We start from the raw sequence: 21,234 nt of genomic DNA on the forward strand, positions 1-21,234 counted from the left end.
CATAGTACTTCTGTAAATGACTTCTGTTCGTAATAATTTTACAATTCGCCTCCCACATTTTCTAAATTAAAAGGAAAAAGAAAGAAAAAAACATTGCATAACCAGAACCAAGAAATTATTGCAAATGTTTATTACTTCATGAAGCAACAGGCGAAAAAAGGTATCAATTGTGTTGAATTGTCTTCATTAATAACAGATATTCATGAAGTACAAGAATGAGTTGTGGAAGCGACAGAAACTGACACATTCGATAAATAACCAAAAGAAGAGTTATGCTGAAATAAGAGATGAGATGAATAGTCTAGTTCAATTTTATAAAGGAGCCTTTGTTTTAAATTTAAGGGCTGCATGTCTGCCAGTTGAAAAAATTAACCAGTATCTTTTGATCATTACTACCTCCCATTTTACATCCCTTAATGTTCGTATTTCGTAAAACTCCGTCTTATCTTCTGACTAATGATTAACAGAAACTTACACTCAGGGTTTAAGGTGATTAGTCAGTCAGTCTGTTGATTATATTTTTTAATTATACAGTATGTTATATATAGTCTTTATATTTTATAGTAACGAGAAAAAGATTATGCAGCAGCAACTGGAATTATCTGCCTGGAACTGGTCCCTTTTCATACGCATGTACACATAAACTACTGCAATTCTATAAAATTGGTTATATGTGCATTGTTTTTGGAGGTAATTGTCCATGTGAGTCCACTAGGATAATCGAGAATGTATGTTTACTCTTATGTCTCATCTATTCCAGCAGTTTGCTTGTGACGAAGATAACAACCAACTTTGTAACTATAAGTAACTCGCTCTGGAGTTCTGATTAACAAAATCCATCTGCTGAAATGAACGACATCCACTGTATTTCCTGAGTTGACACTTACTCAGACAATGCACCATCATTAAATCGATTAACACAACTTTGCTTTGTAAGCATGGTAATAGTTAATTTTTAAGTTAAATTAATTAATTTACCGGTAGCTTTTCCCATCAACCAGATATGACTGTGTGTATACAGTGTGGTCGAATATGAAAAATGGAAATCTAAATGAAGACCAGATGAGACTTAATGACTTATAGGCTACTTACCACAATGAAAGAATCAACTTCTGACATTTCTAGTAAAACACTTGGAAGGTACGGGACCAAAGCATGGTGTTACAGCTAGCAGCCTTCCCCCTCCTCCCATCCCAAAGAAAGACAGCAGGCGAAGGGCTGATGGAATGAAATTTTGCGTTTATTACTGATAAGCATGGAAATGTTTACAATACAACAGAGCTAAAAGGCATGTGACAATGCCGCCTTCATTTGCTTTGTGGCATCAGAAAGACGAATGACGAATTCAATTTCTTGTGACTAACCCAAGTGTGTAGATGAGAGTTCAAAAATAGACGTTGCAGAACTCTCAACTCCTTGTGAGTAGTGTAGTTGTGAAGTGCTGAACGTTGAAAAAAAAAACAAAGAACAGAAATGTTAAAAAATCACTGTGTAAATCTCGACATATCATTCAGCTGTTTAGCACCTCTCTTGCAGTTTGTAATTATTGTTTTATTTATTTATTTTACCGGTACTTATTTATTTATTTGTTCATTCACTCATTCATTCATTGTTTCATTTATTTATTTTGTAGGCGAATATGTCTCCGAACCTGTCGTCACAGCACTTTCCTCCAAACAGAATTCTATATGAGCAAGTTCTCTTTAACATGCTGAGTTTGGTTGGTGTGGGGCGCAGGATACATGGAAATTCTCTTCGTCCCAGGTATATTTTGTTTTATAACATGTGTTCATTTTATATACTGTATGTGTGCATGCGTGCACACACTCATTCACTCACTTTCTCCCTTCCCCCCTCTTCCTCTCTCGTTCTGTCACACACACAGCAGTGCTCACAAAACAGATAGTCTGCTTGTAGGTAGTTTGTGCCAGTTAATGTGTAGTTAGATAGAACATAAAAACCATGTGTGAAAATTGCTTAAATCTGTCAGTTGCTTGACACATTTTAATCGATCATCAGACAGATGTCTTTCAGTTCGTCTGAGGGAGATTTTCTTTATTCTTGACAGATTAATTTGAAAATAAAAATAACTATTAGTATTTATTCAATGAATTGTTGGTGAGGAAAAAGCATAGTACTGTAGGCCTAATTATTGTATAATACTTTGTTATGAACTAAAAGTGGACAAAGGAAGATTTTCTTTAATTTACAAGAATGATTTTGGGAACATCTGCCTGCATTTTGTAAATAAGTAATAGTGGAACTGAAATAAAATTGAATGGTTGAATGAAAAAGAGGCCTCAGGTCACTCAGGCCTTTTTGTGTAAAATGTTTTTTCGGAGTCCTTAGGGTTTGAAATACGTGCCTTAGAAATTTCATGAACGTAACATTAATGTTGGCAGTGTTGGAGCTGTGTAAGAAATGTTAGCAAATGTGGAGACATCAGCTGTCTATCCTCCAAACACATTGTGGCTGTGTCAAACATGTTACTAGTTGTGTTTAAGACGTTTTACGAAAAGTCTCGAAACAACTTCATACAAATGGAAGGGGGTAATAAATTCTCTGATAATGGTTCATGCAGTGAACCAGTATCTAAACGAACAAGGAATCTTGGGCGAAAAAAATCTCGCAATGAAAAACAATGGAAATCCAATTTCGGAAAGGTAAGAAGAAATTCTGGATTATCTTATAAAAGAGAAGACGGATGCATTATTCCAAACAAAGTGTTTAAGACAGTGAGTGGATGCTGCCCAAGGAAGTGCTGCACTCAAATTTCATCAGTAAATCAGGAAGAGCTGCACACAAATTTTTATAATCAGAAAAATAAACCAATGCAAGATCTACTCTTATCAGGTTGCATGATAAAATAGATACTAAATCACGAAATGTAGCTCCAGTTAAAAGACCATATGAAACACTATGGGAATATTACTGTACTGTGGACAGTTCAAGGTTATTGGTATGCTGCAAATTTCCTGGTAATTTAGTTTACAGATAATGCATTAGGGAACAAATCTATTTTTTTTTTTTTTTTTTTTTTTTTTTTTTTTTTTTTTTTTTTTTTTAACTTGACTATTTAATGTGTTGTTGTTGTTTTCTAATGCCTGGCGTTTGACAATAAAGTCATTTGACCTCTTGCACTCCAATATTTTTCAAAGATATTATCAAAACCAGGCACTGAAGCACAGATTTTGAGATGTTCCGAATCCATTTCTTGGTTTGAGTTGCACAATGGGCAGTTAGGGGACTGATATATTCCAATTCTATGCAGGTGTTTGGCCAAACAATCATGGCCTGTTGCCAATCTAAATGCAGCTACAGACGATTTTCGTGGTAAATCGGGAATGAACTGTGGATTTTGATGCAGAGAGTTCCATTTTTTCCCATGGGATTGTGTTATCAAATTTTGTTTGTTGAAGTCTAAGTATGTAGATTTAATAAATCTTTTCACAGAGTAATACGTAGATTTAGTAACAAGTCTGTAATTAGCAGTGCTGCCCTTCTTTGCTAAAACATCCGCATTCTCGTTTCCCAGGATTCCACAATGGGATGGTATCCATTGGAATACAATTCTTTTATTGAGTGATATTAATTGAGAGAGCATTTTAGTTATTTTTGCTGTTTGAGATGAAGGTGTGTGTTTAGAGACTATTGATAGAATAGCTGCTTTGGAGTCTGACAATATAACTGCATTTTTAAATTTATTGATGTGGCATAGAAGATTCCTGAGACTTTCACTTATTGCAATGATTTCACCATCAAAACTTGTTGTTCCATACCCAAGAGGTCTATAAAGTGAGAAGAGACAGCACGTAACACCTGCACTGGCACCTTGTTCTCTGGAGATTAAGGATCCGTCAGTGTATAAATGAAGCCAGTTTTGTGGAGGGTACCTAATATTAATTGTCTCTAAAGACAATTGTGACTATTTAATGTAGTAATTTTGCTTTGAAAAAGAAATGATTAGAAATGAGGAGCATCGTTTCAAAACGTATTAAGTCCAACAGTGGACGAAATTAAATTTGTTACTTTCTATTTATTTATCTTTCATGCTGTGAAGTCTGATGGTTCCAAGTCGTCATATTTGTAAACTGTGAAACAAGTACTTCAAAATGGTTTTGTGTAGTGTTTTGAAAACTTGTCCGGTTTACGAGTAATTCAGTTTTTCGTCGGTCGTGTAAAAAAATTGTAAGTTGGACATAATACGATTTGAAACGATGCTCCTCAAATTAGGTCAAATTTTAAATTTATTTATGATAGGCCTAAAGTAATAAAAAGAATTGTATTTAGTCTTTCAAATGCGCCAAACCCCAAATCTCAATTATATCTAGACACAGAGTTCCAACTGAGCTTATGTAACAGTGAGCTCATAATTTGCGTAATTTCAAAAAGTCATAACTACACAAATAATTAATAATTGTGGAAATGAAACAATACGTGTCTCCTTATTTGATGTTTGGAATTCATGAAAAAAAAAAAAAATTCGACCATTTACGAAAAAGTCATGTTTTGTTGGTGTGCGATTTGACGTGGAATGGCCCCCATTTAGGACCGGTTTCTGAAACGTATTACCTTTTATGATATCTATTACATAGCTTTATCTGATGGATAAGTGTTACCGAAATGTGAGATAGCATTTATCCAATGTATAAATCTCTGGATAGCTTATCTCGAGAAAAATGAACAGATAAAGGAATCCACTGGATAAGTTATGCAATATGGCGAAAGTGTAAACATTACAAATTACTAGTAAATATTGTAGAAATAGCAAGATGGACGTTTCTTCATCGTCGTCATCATCATAATCATCATCATCATAATCTTTTTCTTCTTCATTATCTTTCTCATCAGAAGAAAAAATGTTAATGCCGATGTGACAGCGACAACATGGATAAATATATAATAGGATGCGAAACTGCGGTCAGCACCATCTGGATTTGGGGGTCTGAAATAAGGTGATCAGTGCCCAACGTCGTAGGTGGTGAACATTAGAACTATGTGTTGGGTACATTACCCAGAGTTCTCTATTTATCCGTTCGAGATATTGCTGTACGGGAGAGTCGAGGAGCCGAGAACACGAGATGGCGGACTGAAACTTGCTAATAATAAGTGAACATAAAGTGATACGTGTGTGTATAAGCAGTGTATGTTAAACAGTGATGTTTATGGACGTTGTAAAAATAGTGTTGTTGAATATATTGTAAAGTAATAGTAATATGATAAATTGAACTATTGTGCCGTTTCTTTTCGGCACACAACCTTTTATTTCCATTTTCTCTTTTTTCTTACTATCCTCGTTATCTTTCCACTTTTGTTTTAGTTCCTCTTACTCCTCATAGATGGCTTATATCTTTTCCATTTGTTCTAGTTCTTCTTACTCTTCATAGATGGCTTACTTCCTCTCCATTTTCTGTCTTACCTTCTCCTCTAGTTTAGTTGTTTTCTTTTCTTCCATTTATCACGTGATTGCGTTTTGATTTATTATTGGTTGGGGTTCAGTTAATATTTTTACGGGGGCCAGTTATTATTTTGTAATAGCGTTAGTTGATTGGTTAAGACTGAGGGGCCAGTTAATATTTTGTAGTAGCGTCATTTGGCGTCGGACCTTCGTTGAGGAAGGTTGTGTAGAGAGTTGAGTCAGTGGCGAGCCTTTGAGTATGAAAGGTGTAGACGAGTGAAATCTGGAAGTACGACTCGTTCAGGAAAGAAGTGTAGCAGCGAGGTTTACTATGTGGAAGTAAAGCCGGGTCTACAAACAGAATCTTTGAGGAAGGACGTGTCGTATACGGGAGCCGACTGTGTGAGAGTGACACCAGGTCTGGAAATAGTTAGAATGTGGTAACCGTGGTTATTGGTTGCTAATAATCGCGATTGGGTCACGAGGACGAATATTCATATATCGCGAGCGTCGTAATTGTATAAACATCGAACTGGGTTCGAGAATCTTTCAGGGAAGAGTGCAGCCAACTTGGACTAAATAACGGCGATATTAGATTTGTGTTACGTTTATTTCTAGCTGTGATGTGACTTTTGAACCAACTGGAAACTTGAAGCAGTGTGGGTTATACAGTTTCTATCATTCTTATTCGTACATATCTAATGTAAACTAATAATATAACCTAATGTACAAAATAATTATATTCATATATTAATAGTAGTGTACCATGATTTAAAATCCATTTCTTAAAACGTTAATTTACAACCAGTTTTCATTTTAAGCCCTAATTAACAAAAATATTAATAAAAACATTACTTTGAAAGTAAAACTGTATGTCATTTATATTCGTACACTTGAGCAATGTTGACATATTCGGGGGTGCCGTGCCTTAATGGTAACAGCGAGTGTGCATTTCCGCGTGCTCTGGGGTTTGTTTTGCTTCAGCAGTCAGTTCTGTTCAAAATGGGCAAGTCGAAGGAACTCAGTGCCGAGCTGAAGGAGACGATAGTTAGACTGGCTCTAAAAGGTTATTCTTTAAGGAAAATAGGCGATATAGTATATAAAAGCCATTCCACGGTACAATACGTGATTAATAAATTCAAATACCGTGGATCTACTGCAAATCAGAAGAGGAAACCAAAAGAAAAAATACTAAATGAGAGGGAAGAACGTTTTATAATAAGACAGATAAAATCAAATCCACGGTTAAGTGTGCCGAAACTACGTCCTCTCGTGACAAAAACCACAAGGAAGACTGTTAGTGAATCAACGGTGCGACGTGTCCTATATAAATATGGATTTCATGGTAGAAGGATAAGAAAAAGGCCCTTTGTAAGTAGGAAAAATCGAGCTTTAAGAATTAAATTTGCTAAAGCTCATGTAAATAAGGAACAAGAATTTTGGGACAGTGTTATTTGGTCGGATGAGACCAAGATTAATCTTTTCGGATCCGATGGTGCCCATAGAGTGTGGAGAAAGAAGAATGAGGCCGACAAAGTGGGTAACACTCTTCCTGCTGTGAAACATGGAGGTGGCTCCATAATGATTTGGGGCTGTATGTCCTCGAAAGGCGTGGGTAAGATCGACTTCATTGATGGAATTATGGACAAAGTGGTCTACAACAACATCTTGAAAATTAACATCAAGGAAAGTGCAATAAAAATGGGTTTGCCGCCTGTCTACATTTTCCAACAAGACGACAGCAAACATACGGCCGAAATGAATAAACACTGGTTGATATGGCACGTCCCGAAACAACTCCATACTCCTCCTCAATCACCCGATCTGAATCCTATCGAGCATTTGTGGTCCAGACTTAAGGAAAATGTACATAAAAATACAGTTTCTTCCAAAGAACATCTCAAAACTGTTGTGCTGGAAGAATGGCGAAAGTTCACTCCGCAGCAATGTAAAACATTGGTAAATTCCATGCAGAGAAGGTGCCAGGCAGTGATCAAAGCCAGAGGATATGCAACCAGGTATTAGAACGTAATTGTTCATGTTATTTCTGTATAGTTATTTAACTTTGTTACTAAGTGTACGAATATAAATGACAGGTAGAGAAATTATATATTTTGTTAAATTTTGTTTATTTACATGTTTACGGTACATATGGAATTCATTTTTTTTTTGTTTTATTTGTATTCATAATACTACTGAACAGAATTTTCAAAGAGAAATATAATATTTTCATTTCATATGTCTTTTATCATCAAAGTTGTTACATTTTTTCACCTGTACGAATAAGACTGATAGACACTGTATGTGAGTTACTTCTACGAGTAAGATGGCAACAATGTGCAGTCTTTACGAATGTAAGGTAACAAACTATTTCCTTTATTGATGTTATTTCTCAGTCACGAACATTTTACTGTGAAGAAGCAGCAGCGTTATTGTTTGGTGTGTATATTCTCAAGAAATGTTTTATTGAGAGAGTGTGTGTTGTTACTCAACTACCTTGACAAGCAGATTTCCATCCCGATCATAACGTTTCATGGCAGGGTTATTCTGTACTTTATTACAACCAACAAGACTAGATAGGCCGAGAACGGTTCACTATCTAAGTAGTTCTTGCAGACTTTTCCATTGTGCTGTACAATAAATACCCAAAGAATACAATCCCAATTATCTAACCTTTTGCTTTATTTTTTGTCTCTGTCTGGTTATATTTTAATCGGGTAGTGTAAAACACATCGTCTCTTTTATCTTCCTGTTGGTTCCGGTAAGAATTTTCAGTAGAATATGCTGTGAGGAATAAAACTGTAAATGTTTTATTTTAAATTGGGTTAGTTTTGAATTTCAACGAGGGTGGGAGGGAATACTTTCTGCACAGTTTAACATTTTCGTCACTAGGTACGCTGCTAAATGCATGGAGTAATTACTCTTTTTGCTACTTGGTGCACTGCTAGATGTAATAACGCCCCTCCCACAAACAGATGGCAGCAAGATCAATTTCTACAACAGCGCCTCTAGTGTGTGTTACGAGAAACTCAGTAAGTTTCGCATCCTATTATATATTTATCCATGGCGACAGTTTCGTGACCAAAATAACCCTTTTGATGTATATAATGTTGGTGAATTCAAGAAACGATTCCGATTATCAAAAGACCTTGTAATGAATCTTCTTTATGAAATTGGTCCACATCTGAAACAAGAAAAAATATGACAATATCAGGAATGAACCAACGTCTGTTATGTTGTCGATTCTATGCATGTGGCAGTTTTCAGATTGTGATTGGGGACAGTTTAAATATTAATAAATCTACAGCTAGCAGAATTATTAGAAAAGTGACATGTTACATTGCCTTACCTTGACTCAGTTATGTTAAAATGCCAGAAACTGATGCAGAGGTGGCTAACACTAAAACACAGTTTTTTAATATTGCAGGATTTCCTGGTGTACTTGAATGTGTGGATTGTACTCATGTGCGAATTCAGTCTCCTGAAGGAGACAGTGCTGAAGTGTATAGAAACAGAAAAGAATATTTTTCTTCGAATAGCAAGTGGTGTGTAATGCAAAGCTAGAAATATATGATACTATTTCCCGGTGGCAAGGCTCAACTCATTATATAGCAAAAAAATACCACTCAGCACGAATTCCAAACTCATCTTCATCACACGTTGGAAAAATTTGTTTTATTCTTGTATTGGCCACTTGATCCATCGGACATGTAAACTATGTTGTTTACGAATTGCAATTACTGCTTCAAAAAATGTATTAGTTTGGTCTGAGAAAGATGTACAGCACTGGTATCATGTTTTAAATGTTCTGAAATGGCAACAAAATTTTTATGTTTAATTTCATTGTTCTCTTTGTAGTACGCAACAAAAGGATGGATTGTGGCCTGATTATTGTTCCAATGAATTCCCTGTACCAAATCTTGGACAACAAAAGCGTAATTTTATGAAAAATCACATATCACTATGCACTCTCCAGACATAGTTTTTCTTTGTGCTCTCTTAAAAACAAATTTTGCTGCTGGACTATAAACGTGTGAGGCAGTAAGTTTTAATAGTTTGTTGGACAATCTAGTAAGTCCTAAAATGGTGATAGCAGAGTTTCTAAATTTGTTCGATCCACTGTGATGCATTGTCTATAGGTAATTTCTTTTACAGACTATTCATCAAAGAGTTACCATAAATATTGTGTTATTTTTTGAGTTCCTGGGCAAGCATCACATTTCTTTAAGTAACAGTTGGATGATGGAGGATTGCAGATTATGTGCGACAAACAGTCTTTATAATTAGTGAGAATGGCTTCTGAATTTGCAGTGAGACGAGCAATATTAATTCCATCAAGCATTAATTTAACATTTTCATGATGAGCACAGGCACAAACTGCGTGTGTGTCACAGTGGCGGCTCGTAGTCAAATGTCCAGGGTAGGCAAAATTTACAGAACATTTTTATGTAATTACCGCGATTCAATGACAGCTCGCTGTCATCATGCCCCCCCGAAAACTTAACTCTTGCTTACATAACAATACTGTTACATCAATGAGCCGTCTCATAATTTGTCGGTTTTTTCTAGTTTATTGTTATACTGTTGTCTTGCAACCCTTGTTGTTCAGACAACATTTCCGAAATTGGATTCAAATTCTTTTCAAGTCTCTTTAGACTTACCGAGTTACAAATACGATCTGATTCCAAGTACCTTCTTAGATTACAATAACAAACGTGACCACCTACAGCTTAGCTTTAACTTCACTTCCTGTTAGCCATTTATGTGTTTCATACCATACTTACTTACTTACTTACAAATGGCTTTTAAAGAATCCGCAGGTTCATTGCCGCCCTCACGTAAGCCCGCCATCGGTCCCTACACTGTGCAAGATTAATCCAGTCTCTATCATCATATCCCACCTCCCTAAAATCCATTTTAATATTATCCTCCCATCTACGTCTCGACCTCCCCAAATGTCTTTTTTCCTCTGGCCTCCCAACTAACACACTATATGCATTTCTGGATTCGCCCATACATGCTACATGCCCTGCCTATTTCAAACGTCTGGATTTAATGTTCCTAATTATGTCAGGTGAAGAATACAATGCGTGCAGTTCTGGGTTATGTAACTTTCTCCATTCTCCTGTAACTTCATCCCTCTTAGCCCCAAATATTTTCCTAAGAACCTTATTCTCAAACACCCTTAACCTATGTTCCTCTCTCAAAGTGAGAGTCCAAGTTTCACTACCATACAGAACAACCGGTAATATAACTGTTTTATAAATTCTAACTTTCAGATTTTTTGACAGCAGACTAGATGACAAAAGCTTCTCAATCGAATAATAACAGGCATTTCCCATATTTATTCTGCGTTTAATTTCCTCCCGAATATCATTTATATTTGTTACTGTTGCTCCAAGATATTTGAATTTTTCCACCTTTTCGAAAGATAAATCTCCAATTTTTATATTTCCATTTCATAGTGTTTCATACCATGAAGGATTAAATTTTCTTGCACCTTTAGCACTGACTTTATGAACAATAGAGCTTAATGCAGGAGTGGGTCGTCCATTGTCCAAAATACTTCTCTTTTCAGTGTCATTACGACGCGAAAACAGACAACGTAACAGTTTACTTATTATATCAGTCATAATATAATATTATTGTTATCACTTACATTAACTATAAATCACCAAATATACATAACATTAATATACAGTATGTACTTGCAAAAATCACATTTTCTAAAATACATTGTTTAAAAAAAAAACATCTTTTAAAACACACTATTTAAAAACTGTTATACTACTTGTAACAATTTTTTACTTTCCTTATACATTTTAGAAACAATTCTGAGAGATGAGATGAATAGTCTAACCCAATTTTATGAGTGAATCTTTGTTCGTTCCAACTCGTGAAACTTTCAAACAGAAATTTTGCAAATTGTAGGTGTTCGATAATGCTCGTGGGTTCTCGTTAGGGCAGGCAGAATTCAAGCTTGCTGGCTTAAGCATAGAACGCATGCGCTAAGAAAGCATTTAGAATAGCGATCTCTTTTAATGCTTACTCCAGGGCCAGCTTTGAAGTTACGTGGAAGGTCGGCTAACTTCGCTCCTGCCTACCTTCTGATGCATCGTGATCTGTCCAGTGTATTCTTGTCGCATAAATCGAACTGCCAGTAGTGAGCAACGTCCAACTAACCCTCAAAAAATCCCGTTCATAGTTAATTGAAGAATTTCTAAGAAGCTAGACAAGAGTGTATAATTATATAAGGTTTTCCAAATGTGTTGGGGTAGTTAATAAATATCCACTTTTAGGTTTTTCTAAATGTGTTGAGGTAGGCTTAGCCTACCCTGCCTGCCCTGAGGAGCCGTCTCTGGTGTGTCAGTTGTTCTAAGGAGTATACATTCCTTTGGTCTCAGTTCGCAGAATTTTGAAAACCCAATTTTGATGTCCAGATATTGCTCTTTGAAACACTTTTGAAGATGTAGTCAGGGACACGTCCCAGAACTGACTTTCCCACATTGAAAGTTGCTGCTCAGACATAATATGGTTTAATTACAATTTTATTGTTCAAATAATAATTCAATTATAACATGATGGTCGTCATTGTTTTAGTAGGTAAAATTCTATAATTTGCATTCAGTTACACACTGGTATGTTTCCTAAAGATCACATAATATTAATCTTTTCTGTATGTGAACTCTCATTCCATCTTTTTAAAGTGAAACACAATCCTTTTTACTGGCCATAATCCTGCTCACATCATTAGAATTATAAAATGGAGCAACCTTCTCTACTTTAAATGTTCCCAAACTTTTTTCCGATTTAGGATTAGGAGTAGCCAAAATCCCCTTTTGTGCGTCTACTTGTTTAGAAATTCTTATCATGTGAGTGGTAACATTAAAATGCTGTTGAATTTTACTGTAGGACCAACTTAAAAAAAATTGTTAATATTTGTATTTTGAAATTTCTGTCTGTTTCATGGAAAGAGTTTATCAGTTCCTGTATTATATCGGAATTATTTGAATTTTCAGCTGAAGTTGAGTCTTCTGTGATATGAAATATGTTTATATAATTATGTTAAGTGTATCTGTAACTTCTGCATTTTTTGTTTTGGATTTCTTTTTAATATAATTTTCTCTTCTTTATTGGTGATTGTCCTATCATCACTAAGCTCTCATTTAGTTTCTATACGTCTACAACTACAATACTGACTGAACTGTCAGACGATGAGATAGGGGTATCACTTTTTACACTTTCTGTTATCACGTTCACATCACTAGTACCAGGCAGACACAATTCACTTGCACTTTGTTCCTTAGGAAGTTTTGAAATTTTAACAATGCAACTGTTACACACTTTCAGATCAGGTGACAAGTTATGTCTTGTCTTTTCAGTTTCACAAGCATTGCAAAAGTCACATGCCTAATATTTTACTTTTTTTTTTTCTGCGATTAGGCAGTTTGAATGGATGAAAACAGTAACTGTAACTTCGTTTTACCTTTTCATGATTGCAGTAACACAACAGTGCCTCAACTGGATGGTTTGTTGATACAAAAACTGTTGGGGTTGCTGGAGGGCGCCTTGCAAGCTATTAATACTCTTCCACACCCCTTCCATGTGCTCGCCTTACCAAAGTCCGCTTCTTGTCACTCGATGCAGCATGTGTAGCGCCAAGGCACATGGCGCTCCATGAACACATCTTCAGTCAATTATTTTTGAAGTTATTTCTTACTCAAAAGCAACCTGAAACCAATACTCGTAGTTGTATGTAAAATATAATAGATTATGTATATATTTTGCATTTTTAAAATAAGTTAGCCACCAACATAGCTCTGTTAGCTAAGGCACTTGCCTGCCAATCCGGAGTTAAGCTCGGGCGTGGATTCGATTCTTGCTTGGGCTGATTACCTGGTTAGGTTTTTTCCGAGGCTTTCCCCAGTTGTAAGGCAAATGTCAGATAATCTATGGCAAATCCTCGGCTTCATCTCGCCACTATCACAAATTTCGACGCTGGATAACCTCGTAGTTGATACAGCGTCGTTAAATAACCAAGAAATAAAATAAAGTAAGCTTATTATAAAAAAAAATGTTTAAAAGGTGACCCCCTAAACCAAACCCATTTTGTATTTCAACTTATACTTAAAACAAAATTAATGCAATAGTCCATTTCTTCCCATTTCAAATGACACCAACATTCAACGTCTGTGATACATAGAATTTTAACAATGAGCATTTTCATACTGCATTGCGCATGAATTTGTCATATAATTAAAATAGTATAAATAGTAAAATATTAAAGTATGATTCCAGAAAAAATTACAGATCTCTTATTTTGATCTGCAGAACATATTTTAGAAGATCTAAGCAAATACTAAATGGTCACGTTTCATAGAGAGGTGTTTGATTTGACGTGGAATGACTCACATCCACACAACACAACACGATACCTAGTTCGAAAGTCATAGGATTTATTGTTAGATAAAAGGGTAACTGCTAAGTGTTGATGGGACATTACATGCTTTTAAAACTAGAGGTTATCTGTTTATTTATAGTAACACCGCACCACTGATAATGTCTTTCTTTGTGACATACGTTGCCTCCTCATTACTCCCTCTTGCTGTGGCTTTCGCAGCTATATGCTTCAACACGCATTATCTCAATCCGACCCTTCTGACCTGAACACACCATCAGTAAATTATTTGCACAGTGACTTATTCGAATAGCATTCTAATACCAAAGCAGTTCTATGTAAAACATTTCAAAGAATATGATATTTTTTTTCTATTTTTAGAAGTTGGCACGTGATATATAAAAACATATTTTAAAAATATAACCCCTTGAAAGGGACCTATTTTATGTTTTGATTGAACACTAAAAGTTAATATACAAGTGCAATTGTTGCATTTTAAAATGATATAAATACGGAATTTCTATGATTTATAGAATCTTCAGTATAACCATTTTCATAATATGTTGCACACTAATTTACGGAAAAATAATATTTAATAAATGACTAAATATTTGTGTCCGCCCAAAAAAAAAACATACGTGAGTTATTTAATTTAATCAAGATAATGTGTGTGTGTGTGTATGTGTGTGTCTATATATATATATATATATATATATATATATATATATATATATATATATATATATAAAATTGGAGCAAATACTAAGTTGTCATGTTTCGTAAGTGTTTGATTTGACATGGAATGATTCACTGGATGGTGCTGAAGTTTGTGAGGCAAGAAATGGAGAGGAAAATTCAAATCTTGGTCCTTCATTCGAAACAACTCCTACAAAGGATGGCTCAAACCATGATCCTTCATACCAGAAGACGTCCATAAAGAAAAAGGACCTTGTTATTGGAAAAAGAGCGAAACTGCAAACACAGACCATGAAGATAGTGAAAAAGTGTAAAATTTTCTGTCTTTTGTAGTTGATAAAGGGAGCATCTTAACCCAATGGACTTATTTAAATTTCCTGCACTCGGACTATACTCGTATTTTATATCCAGTTTGCAGTGGAATGTCAAAATATTGATAGAAAAAATAACTATGCAAGATTTTTAATGCAAAATTTATTAGAAGTTACGCCGAAAGTATGTGGTTACAGATTAAGATGTCTTACTAAAATAATTTGGTGTGGTAAATTTCGCGCGACCACAGCTCGTCAAATGATGCGATTGGGTTAATAATTAAGAATTTGAAATAATTAACTGCGGATGCGACAGGTGTACCACAGTAAAGAAATTTTCATCCATCAAACTCAATAACTATCAAGATTCGACTAAAGAACACAAAAAGAACATTAAATTCTCTTTTGACCGAACCGACTATTTTTCTCGTGACTTATTGCACAGAATAGGCTTAATCTATGAGTGTTATCGAAACAGTGCATCACCTATTGCATAGAACCTGACTCAAGTCATTCTAGAAAAGTCTGAACTGTTGCCATTCTTTCGTCATAAATAGTGTATGTTTGTTTATTTTTTTTTTTTTAAGCTTTACATGTACTTTCTTACTTTTGCTTCGAATGAATTTTAATTCCTAAATAATATGATCGTAACAATTGAAGGGTTCATAAGGTATTAATAATATATTTATATATATTAAAATATGTTTGACACGTGTTAAAGCTGCTTTCAGGAAGGGGGATGGAATAGAAACCTTCAATCTGTGTTTGAAGTTGTCATAGTAGTCCAGTGACTAGTGCACTAGACTTACGATCCTGTGGGCCTGGGTTCGATCCCTGGTGTATCCCTGATTTATAAGTTGTGTTGGGCAAGCTCATGGTCCAGGCAACATTGATTTTCTCTAAGAGCTCCAACCCTGTGGCATCCCAACAAATCTTCATCATCTCATCTCGGATGTAGCATTGATCTGCCTTCTAAGCCACATTCTGGGCAATGACTCTGTCAATAAATTGATCTGCACAACTGACTTCATATGGGTGAATGATGAACAGTCATGTACCCACCATTAGTAAAAACAAATCCTACCAGAAATAGGAACTATGTACAGGTGAACGATTATTCGTTAGATGACTTGGATGAGGCTTTGTTCACGCAGTTATATTGAAAAGTCACAGTTTTTTAAACTGTACTCAGGGCTGCCGAGAAGGGGGGGCAAGTGCATAAGGGCCCGTGAGCAGTAAGGGCCCATCAGATTAAGTGAGTCTAATTACTTTTTATTATCACGAATAATTATTCACAGATACATACTGGTACTATGAAATTTTGTAAGAACATTTGTTACATGAATGTGACATATTAACCAACAATAGTAGAATTAATACAAATTACCACTTCAGTACGTAAATGTTTAACTTTTATATAGTAGAATATTGGTTTCCCACGTTAACAATCATCCACACGACACTTGAGGGCTCCGGGATTTTCCTGAAATATGTTCCTGTTGCTTGTACTGAACACGTTCAATTGGCTTGTCCTCTTAACTACCAACCTCTGCCAGCCACCGCAATATGCTAGTGGACTCTCCCAAATCCAAGCCGCAGGATCACTTTTCCTTTTCAGTAGGGCCTACATAGTATGTTTCGTGACGAAACTTTCGTCTTTTCATTGTCTTTTTCTAATAAATTCTGTCCATTAGTGTTATCAATGGATAATGGACAAGTGGAAGCATGTTGGGAGCTGAAAAGCGCAAGGAGAGACAGAAAAATTGGAAGATATTAAGAAAGGGAGTAGAACTTTTAAGTTAGTGTGAAATTGAGCGACCTTGGAAAACTAAAAGTAGCAGACAAATTGTGTCACTGAATGCATTGTTCGAAAACAAGAGCCTTTCCAAAAACAGTATTACAGTATTTTAAAAACTCAGCAATGGAGAATGTGTTCCCAGAGACTGACTAGTGTGGAGTGAAACAAATCAGGGAAAATAGTACAGTGACTGATTTGTTTCACTCCACACTAGCCAGTCTCTGGGAACACAATCTCCATTCTTGAGTTTTGACAATAATACTGGAAAGGCTCTTGTTCCCTCACTTAGAAGGTTATTAGGCAGGTTGGGGGTACTTTTCCGAACAACACATTCACTTTTTAGTTTTCCAAGGTCGCATGTTACTTGCCATGACTCAGAGTTAGGAACTGGTGTGTGTAAATTTGTTTCACTTGCACATATTAACACATCATTTTTACTATTGTTTGCTTGTTCTGATTCAATACTAGTGTTATCAGAATTTTTTTCTAAACAGCCACAACCATCAGTATTCACTTCTAAGTATGAACTGTCTTCATTTTTGACAACCTGAACAGACGGGGTTGAGATTGGTTTATTTTCTGTACCTTCACTAGTAACGCTCAATTTCACACCAACTTCAAAATGAAGGAAATAAAAATGTATTCAGAGTAACAATGTGCCAAGAAAGACTGAGTAACCTTGGCCTCCTTAGACTGTAGAGCGATCTTGCTAGGTCTTTAAATATTGATTATATAATTGATGATTTTGCATCAGTGAAGTTAAGAGAGTTGTTTGTTGGTGTTAGTCTGCAAGTCAGAAATTGCAGTTGTTTAAGAATAATGTTTTATGAAAACGACAACGAAAAGACGAAAGTTTCGTCACGAAACATACTTTGTAGGACCTACTGAAAAAGAAGCGTGATGAATATAATATATTGTGCTAATGTGAAGTTTTGCTAAAAGTTTTCAATGTAACAAAAGTGCATATTTTTAGATTGGTATCTGTGTATGGCCTTATCTTTTTATTTATTTTGCAAATAATTATTATGGTCAGAATAATTGGTAACTTGTCATTTTTATATATATTATTTTAATGTACCGAAGTACATATGATATTTCCATGCAGATATTCTGCGTCATCATATGATGTAAGAGTAATGGAACGGAGAAAAATTCTCTCTGGCGCATCTACGTGCTGATGCTTTATCCACTAAGCCACACTGGATACCACCACGGCGTCGGACAGAATCGTCTCAGATTATGCTCCAACTCTTGGCTTATTCCATCGGATCCCGGCCAACTAGAGTCCAAGGCAATTCGGAAGGCGGGTTGTCTGCTAGCGTTTGCGTCGAGAGAGACAGATAGAGAGAGCAAGGCAGCATACAACATTGCCACATCGTACTTCACACACGTGCAATACAAATAGCGCAGGAGAGAATTTAAATTATCAAAAGACAATAATGACCTTAGCCATTGATTACTGTAAGCATGACACCAAACAAACCCTCTTTCCTTCACTAACAATATTCTTTGCACGTTTCTGAATCCCACACCACATGCTTCTGCAGTCGTTTCTTGCACATTGGCAACGTTGCTGCCAGCATCAAGATGGCCGGCAGCTTTCTGCTCGTTAACGTTTTTATAATAATTATACACCTTAAACACTGTTTTCCGCGCCTGCTTGTGTAATACTTGTGTTTTTACAGTCTCTTCTTCCATTTATTTACCTTACATACACATAGTAAATGTTAGTTTTACTTATTCAATGTATTGAAACACTTGCACGTGAACAAACGAACTCAGGAAGTGCTTGTTATAGACTGATTCTGATTGGTTCTCCTGTTCAAGCTTGTGACGTCACATGCCATACAGGCTACGGCGCATCTAGTGGCCACCCGTCTTCCGAATTGCCGTCTAGTCTAGTCACTCATAACGAGTGCACCTCAGCACATGTGTGGACTTCGGTCCTACGTTCATAGACATCTATGACGTAGTGCAGAGGGTGGCCACTAGAGGAAACCCAAGAGTTGGAGCATAATCTGAGACGATTCTGTCCGACGCCAGGGTGGTATCCAGTGTGGCTTAGTGGATAAAGCATCAGCACGTAGAGCTAAAAACCCGGGTTCAAATCCCGGCACCGTAGAGAATTTTTCTCTGTTCCATTACTCTTACATTGTCATTTTCAACTTTTTTTTCAGCAGATCCCGAGCACAATATTGCACAGGGGCCCATAAATCCTGTCAGCGGCCCTGACTGTACTTATCTGTTTCTGTTTATTAATACATCTGCCTGTCATAACAAATGACCATATAGGTCCGGAAAACAATTTCAGAAAAATACATATATGGAATAGAGAGAAAATATACAATATTTTTCATGTTTCCATTCTCTTGTTATAAACGGCTTATTTTTAAGTTTAGTCACTTTTTAATCTTTACATGTACTTTCTTATTTTTCCTGTAATAAATTTTAATTTATACATAGGCCTAATATGTTTATAACATTTGAAGGGTTCATAACGTATTTAGCAAAGGACATGGCAACTCTAAAATCTAACATTTGGCACATGTCAAAGCTACTTTCAGGCAGGGGAATGGGGTGAGGGCATTAAGGCTTGTCCTGAAGTATATGAGGCGTTCAGAAGTCAACATGATTAACTCCACTTTTGGTTATTTCAGAGTTTATAAGTTGGCAATGTAGTAAATCGACCATATTTTCAGTGGTCAATGTGATTTACTCCATAGTTCAGTAAAAAGCCCACACACAGCAGTATTCTTCTCGACTACATCACAGAATTAATAGTGTGTATTTAACTTTAACCTTGAATATCTCAAAATCTTTGGAAAAGGAGTTAATCATGTTGACTTCTGAATGCCTCATATACGACATTAGATATAAAGACGGGCAACATTTTAGATTTTGTTGTGTTGCAAACTGGAAAAACCCAGCATATGAATCACTGATTACTTGTCTCTTATCTAAAGGCCACTGCTGTAACCATTGTTACAGTGGTTCCCAACCTTTTTCGACACACGACACCCTTGTGATGTACCGGTATTAAAAATCATGAGGCACCCCTGTATATTTTCTCTCCTAAAAATGTCAGAAAAATATAAGTTTTTAATTTAAGTTCATATAAATTCTTACATTACTGGTTTCACTCGTTTATTGAAAGATTATAACACACCAGAATAAAACATACTAATACATTTAAAAAAAATTGTGGTTTACAGTGGAATTCACTCAAACTAGTTCTGTTTCATTAACGTGAGAGTTGGAATTGATGCTTAGAACACAAATGTTTGTTATCAGACCTAACAGTTGACAATGAAACATGCATATCATCCTCAAGGTTCTGCAGTCTATTTCTTGCTTTGGATTTTATTGTCGCCATAGCAGAGAATGTTTGCTCACACAGCAGCGATGGAGGCTGTGCTTCCCCTAGTATTTTACCAGAACACAATATGACAGTATTAATTCCAGCTGAATTAAGATCAGTAAGTTATAACAAATGACGGACATTTTTCCCTTTATATTAATTTTACTATTCAGTACGACTAAGATGTAAGTTACATACGTAAAATCAACCACATCCAGTTGGTGAAGCCAGCTTGCTGTACTATAGATAGTTCAAATAATTCGTACCGAAAAATAACAAATAGCGCTGTAATCTGTATAGTCGACATCTAGCAGCCTGCAGTGTCTATGTGAAAGAGGGAGAGAGAGGAGAGAGCTACATCACTCTACTCCCTGAGTAACCATGACAACAGCAGTTCAACCAATAAGATAGCTCATTAGTGGAATGTTTAAACTTAACTAGAATGCGCGAGGGGAACCGAATTTGGATACGTCCTACTAGTTACGGCTGCTTTCGGCTGTAAATTCCTAAACATAGTTTTAAATCCTAAAACATAAATTGGAAAATCTAGTTTTAGTTTCTTAAAACCTATAAATTCTGTGCTTGGTAATGAGGTACGTCACAGGCCTTATATTTTTAATACATGTAATGCAAACTCTCATCAGTCACATCTTGGCCTCTTCAACTTTCAAACCCACCATCCGCCACTGTCACACAGGTATGAAGTTGAAAAGGCAACTAGGTTAGAGTACTCCTCTGTCAGAACAAGCCAAAAAACAGCCACTGATGCCTCACACTTAGTAAACTTAATTCTTGAGTGTGGAATCAGCACAGAAATCAATGAATTCATCTCGTTCACAAGATGTGAAATCTGTTTTCTCCACACAGCCTGCCAAATCAATGGTGATACAATCCAATCAATATTCTTGGTGGAAACAGATGAAGAGTACAGATCTACTGCATCTTGAAGTCTTGATAAGTGATCAAGAATTTTACAGATCTCCTTTCTGAACTGCAAACTTCCGAGAACCGAGTTTTCTCTTAAAACCTTTGATTTTATTGGTTGAAGAAATTATTGTTTCCTGTTGCATTGAAACATTCAGCTCATTTAGCTTATTAAACATATCTGCCAAATACGATAGCTTTAAATACCATGAATCATTTAACAGCAGTACAAAAAGTCTTGATTTTCTTTCTTAAAAAGCTTTCACTTCTTTGTTGGATAAATGGGTTCAGTACACCACCGCTCGATTACCACCTCTCTTCTGTGTGCAATATTAATGCAGTGTGAGCTGC

The 21,234-nt window shown here is 35.9% G+C and overlaps 1 protein-coding gene across 6 annotated transcripts in view; it reads left to right on the forward strand.

The window, feature by feature from the left end:
- Positions 1 to 21,234, forward strand: part of TTLL15 (tubulin tyrosine ligase-like 15) — a 177,574-nt gene that overhangs the window by 90,355 nt on the left and 65,985 nt on the right. For all 6 annotated transcript variants that reach the window (XM_069833690.1, XM_069833689.1, XM_069833686.1 and 3 more), the window contains one exon: positions 1,634 to 1,764. In XM_069833690.1, the coding sequence (XP_069689791.1) occupies positions 1,634 to 1,764 (131 nt within the window). The remainder of the gene's footprint in view (positions 1 to 1,633; positions 1,765 to 21,234) is intronic.

This window comes from Periplaneta americana, chromosome 8 (genome assembly GCF_040183065.1).
Source record: "Periplaneta americana isolate PAMFEO1 chromosome 8, P.americana_PAMFEO1_priV1, whole genome shotgun sequence".
Lineage (NCBI taxonomy): Eukaryota > Metazoa > Arthropoda > Insecta > Blattodea > Blattidae > Periplaneta > Periplaneta americana.